Source organism: Limulus polyphemus, unplaced genomic scaffold (genome assembly GCF_000517525.1).
Source record: "Limulus polyphemus unplaced genomic scaffold, Limulus_polyphemus-2.1.2 Scaffold5735, whole genome shotgun sequence".
Taxonomy (NCBI): domain Eukaryota; kingdom Metazoa; phylum Arthropoda; class Merostomata; order Xiphosura; family Limulidae; genus Limulus; species Limulus polyphemus.
Genome location: NW_013671345.1, coordinates 30,038 through 35,321, shown reverse-complemented (window position 1 = coordinate 35,321; position 5,284 = coordinate 30,038). Strand labels below are relative to the sequence as shown.

The 5,284-nt window shown below is 31.7% G+C and overlaps 1 protein-coding gene across 1 annotated transcript in view; it reads left to right on the top strand.

The window, feature by feature from the left end:
• The window catches only part of LOC106472922 (protein FAM172A-like), a gene marked incomplete at its 3' end in the record, with an annotated part of 44,919 nt that overhangs the window by 19,483 nt on the left and 20,152 nt on the right, over positions 1 to 5,284 (top strand). Inside the window, exons 5-6 of the mRNA XM_013933593.2 lie at positions 1,135 to 1,235; positions 3,946 to 4,036. Of these exons, the coding sequence (XP_013789047.1) occupies positions 1,135 to 1,235; positions 3,946 to 4,036 (192 nt within the window). The remainder of the gene's footprint in view (positions 1 to 1,134; positions 1,236 to 3,945; positions 4,037 to 5,284) is intronic.

Sequence of the window (5,284 nt, the reverse complement as noted above, 5' to 3'; positions counted from 1 at the left end):
AGAATATTGAAGAGATCATTGGGACAAATCACACACTGGCGTATTGAAGAGATCATTGGGACAAATCACACACTGGCGTATTGAGGAGAGCATCAGGTTTTTAAAACCACAAACCAAACTGAAGCTAAACCCTTATCCACAAAGTGAAGGTTATGGTTACAAAGAAAATTTTCCAACCCACAAAGCCAATTGGATAAAATTAAACATTTCTTCTGGTTATTATACAAAGATTTAAAGTTGACAAAAATCCCAAGCTTCCATCCACACCGTGAGAAAGGTGGCCAAAGAAACTGAAATCATAAAAATTTAACCACATACCTGTCAAATCCGCATTAATTTGGAGGGTCTCTTGAAAGATATTTGGCGTAAGACGAATTTTGCCATCCTCCACTAGAACTTGTTACTGTGGAAATTGGGTTGTGGTATGTAATCATGGTCATGAGAGTGAACTTCATCAACAATGGAGGCAGTTCCTTTAAGGGCAGGTGATTAACCTCAGGATTAGAACTCAAAGTAAAATAAGAAGTGCTGTGTTCTTATGTTAGCATTGTCCCTTTATCTTTCTATCTAATTAATTTTTTTTTAAATTTGATATTAATTTTCGTGTTACAGTAATCAGAAACAGTATTTTTAGCTTAATTTGAAATTATATATCTTTCTGCCAAAATTTTTACTTAAAGTAAATTTCCAACCATTGTTATGTGTTCAAAGCTAAGGTAAAATTCACAGTTTGTAAACAAAAGGAAGGAAAATAAAATGTTTTGATAATTTAATGTAAAATGGGAAATGCTGTCATAAGGTTTGAGCATAGCCTAATATTTTACTAACTGCAGTAAGGTGACAAGTTTCATTCATTAGATTACTGGTTAATGAAATGATGATAAATAAGTTTAGTGTAAAGTATTTTTAATGAGTTACTGATATTTCGTATGTATATAAAGCTGTCCTTAACATTTTGTTTTGTAATGTACAGTGTTTGCTGCATGATTTTATTTAATTACAGGTGTTTGTTCAAATACCAGAATGTATATGATTCACTAGTGTGTTTCTTCGTAATGTTTTTTTATCATTTTACTTTATAAATCTCTCTCTTTTTTTTTCGATAAGATTTTACTCTTCTTTCATGGCATTTAGATGGACTTTTAAGACATATAGAGACTGGTGAACCATTCAAATTTCAAGCAAAAGAGAATGACCATGATTACAACCAGAGAAGATATGAAGCTTTGGGAGAGGTGTGTTTAGTTATTATTTAGACTTTTAATTTTAAGTGAAATATAAATGAAAGAAGCAACATCACAGAATAATTTAAATTTACCTTCTTTCATACATGATGACAGATAGATCAGTACTTGGTTATGCGATTATGTAATGTAGATCTGTTTCTTATCCACAAGGTTTGACTCTTATACATGTAAAGTATAATAAACATCTTGATTTATGTTTTGTTTCGATTAGTGAAGACGAGTTAATTATTAGAGGTAGTGTTTGTATAAGTTTAGAAAACCTAAATCCAGGTAAAATAACTTCTGTCTGACAATCAAACTGATGTTTGATGGTTTTCTTAAAGTTATGTTACAATGCGTGGATTAGTATTTATCTTTTTTTTGTGCACATCTGTATGGATAATAAAGATGGGTTGGTTTGGATTTGCTGTCGTCATGCGTGTTTTTATGATACCAGGGTAATTATGTATAAATATATCAGCTGCTCATTTTGGTTTAAAAATAAGTTTTGATTACTGGAGTAATAGCTTATTTCTATTAAATGAATAGAAGCATTATTAAGTAACCATTTTTAACCACAGATGAGCTGCTCGTGGAATGGCTCCGAGTTTGTTTTTTTCAAGTACAAACTTTTAGCTCGAAGCTCTGTCATCTCTTGACTGATTTGAGATCTAATTACAGTTTTGGACTCAGTAGGTCAAACCCTTTCGGCTGATGTATTTGACTGTGCCCAAGGTCTCGTAGATTAATTTATTCTAATCCTGCCTAAAAGAATTTCAGTTTGAGAGTAGGCTGGTAGAGATCCTGATGAGTAATAAAATTGAATCGGGTATATGTGGGCCCCACGCTTGATATTGCTGGATCGCAAAAAATATAGCTTATATAAAGGGAAATAAATATCTCATAGATTAATTTACTCTAATCCTGCCTAAAAGAATTCCAAGTGTCACGCTTAATGAGGAATTTCTCTTGTTTTCAAAGTTATAGAAAACTTATCAACATATCATCTATTATAGTTGTGACAGGAAAAAATCAGACAATCATTAATGTTGCAAATTTGTATCAGTAGATCAGTTATTTATCTTATCTTAGTGGAAAGCTTCACAATTGATTGAGCTGTTGGTTTTGTTGTAAGCAAATGTTGGTTGTTGTATTAACTGTTTGTCTTAGTGTAAAGTAATGCTGGGTCTGTAGATCAACTGTTTGTCTTAGTGTAAAGTAATGCTGGGTCTGTAGATCAACTGTTTGTCTTAGTGTAAAGTAATGCTCGGTCTGTAGATCAACTGTATCTCTTAGTGTAAAGTAATGCTGGGTCTCTAGATCAACTGTTTGTCTTAGTGTAAAGTAATGCTGGGTCTCTAGATCAACTGTTTGTCTTAGTGTAAAGTAATGCTGGGTCTCCAGATCAACTGTTTGTCTTAGTGTAAAGTAATGCTGGGTCTCCAGATCAACTGTTTGTCTTGGTGTAAAGTAATGCTGGGTCTCTAGATCAACTGTATCTCTTGGTGTAAAGTAATGCTGGGTCTCTAGATCAACTGTATCTCTTAGTGTAAAGTAATGCTGGGTCTCTAAATCAACTGTTTGTCTTAGTGTAAAGTAATACTGGGTCTGTAGATCAACTGTTTGTCTTAGGGTAAAGTAATGCTGGGTCTCTAGATCAACTGTTTATTTTAGTGTAAAGTAATGCTGGGTCTCTAGATCAACTGTATCTCTTAATGTAAAGTAATGCTGGGTCTCTAGATCAACTGTTTGTCTTGGTGTAAAGTAATGCTGGGTCTCTAGATCAACTGTTTGTCTTGAAGTAAAATAAAGCATCACAGTCAGATAGATGTCTTTTTATAAGTAATAGTTTGTCAGAAGATTAACCGTTGTCTTGATGTAAAATATAGCATCACAGTCAGATGGATGTCCTTTTATAAGTAATAGTTTGTCAGTAAATTAACTGTTTAACATAAGAGATATCTGCGTCAATAGATTAACTGTTTATCTTGGGGTAAAAGAATGCTGAGACTGAATCAGTTATTTATCTTGATGTAAGAAAAGTCTCTTAAAAAAAGACATGTTCTTTTTGGTCTAAAAGAATCTTTTTAATATTTAAATAAAACATAATAAAGTTACTGTTCTGTGAATAACTGCATTTTGTTAGGACAGAGTTCCTTTATTTCACATAAAAAGTGAAGACAGTCTATCACTTAAATGTTTAACTGAACATCTCTACATTTTTCTTTGGCTTAAAAAAGCCATTGTCATTGTGTATTCCCAATGTGGTAAATACCACGAAGAGAATGTTAAATGAAGCAAGAAATTCAATCAGTGATCTGAGTTGTATTTATAGAATTCCATAACTTGTGAGTTTGGGTGTTGATGTATTTCACATTTAAAGCTAATTACATGTAGTTGGTTTATAATGTCATTACCTTTTCATAATAGCTGAGTAAGTGGTATTGTTATAATTTTTTTTAAAAGGAATTATACAAGCTTGATATCTGATATTATTAGCTTTTCATCATAGCTTAGTAAGTATTATTATTATTAATTTATTTAAAACAGATTATGTGTACTTGGTTTAAAATATCATTACCTCATTGCTCAATAAGTATTATTATTATTAATTTATTTAAAACGGATTATGTGTACTTGGTTTAAGATATCATTACCTGTTTTTTTATGGCTGAGCAAGTATTATTATTAATGTTTTGAAGATATAATGTACTTTCAGTTGATTACAGAACACGTTTATCAACTTCTGCTCTCGGAAGGAAAATTGAAAAAGAAATCAATCCCGGTAAGGAAAAGTTATTTTCTTATACTTTAGTGGTCTTAGTAGTAATTAGGGTGTAAATTTTAGATTATCAACAAAGATGTTGTACTATTACTACTTTAAATAATGTTTAGTGTAAAATGGACAGGATTTAATACTAAATAATAACATCAAAGATCAAGTCGAGGTACCCAGCAATGCTGGACTTAACAATTAATATTGTAGATGGAGATGTGGGTTGTCGTCTTCTGCTGTTTTCAGCTGTAACACAGGAACCCTTTTTTCAGTTAAAAGGTGCTTGTGCTTTAGATTGTATTAAACATTACATTTGACATCACATTATTTTGCTGTTGACCTCATCAGATAGTTGAGCCTTCATTCATGGTATTAAGGAAATGAACTTGAAATGGTTGTCAGTTTCAAACTTTTCATTCTGTTGCTTATCTATGTAAACTTGATCATAGGGAGGGGAGGACACCTGTGTTCCTCTACCAGATTTAATCAAAATTAGTTTAGCTATATCTCACGACAATTTGTGACACCATACAGACAGACAACTCTGCTTTACTTGTGTGTATCTAGACATGTATTTAGAGTGCAATCAAGAACTTTGTTTGAACTTTCATAAGTTAAGTAACTTGCACTTTTCAACATTATATAAATAAAATGTGTCTTGAAATTTCTATCTCATGAACAAAATAAAAACTGGAAGGTTATTCACTTAATCACTATGACATAAATTAGGATTTACTTTTACATATCAAGAGATTAAATAAATCCTTCAGATAGTCAAATTGTTTTAATTATACTTCTAAGGCTTCTGTAGAAATTAGCTTTGATTAATTTTACGCCAGTTTTCTTGTTGTTTCCTTATTTACCCTGTTAGCAGTTTCATAAGCTACTCATGTAGGTTTCTAGATAACTTTGTTAGAAAACTCATAAGTTGTTGCATATTTTAATAGCTGTGTTAGCTCATTTATATCCCATTCCTTGGTCCTTCTGTTGCCTCAAAAGTATATCAGTCTTTACAATCAATAGTCGTTGTGGTTTCTTTGAATGCACTTCCTATTGGTTTTTGGAAACTTGTGTCCTAATATCATTGTTAGCTCCTCTTGTCTGCTTTCAGTGTAGATCTGTTGTTGTTTTTTTATTCAAAACTTATTCTCCCTTTGTGTTATTCATGTAACCTTATTTTTTCTTTCATAACTTCTCTCTTTGTTTCATAAGTAACCATTATTGTTGTTTCATATCTCCTAATCTTCTTATGTGTTTTGTTTTAACTCGGTTGTTTTGTAAC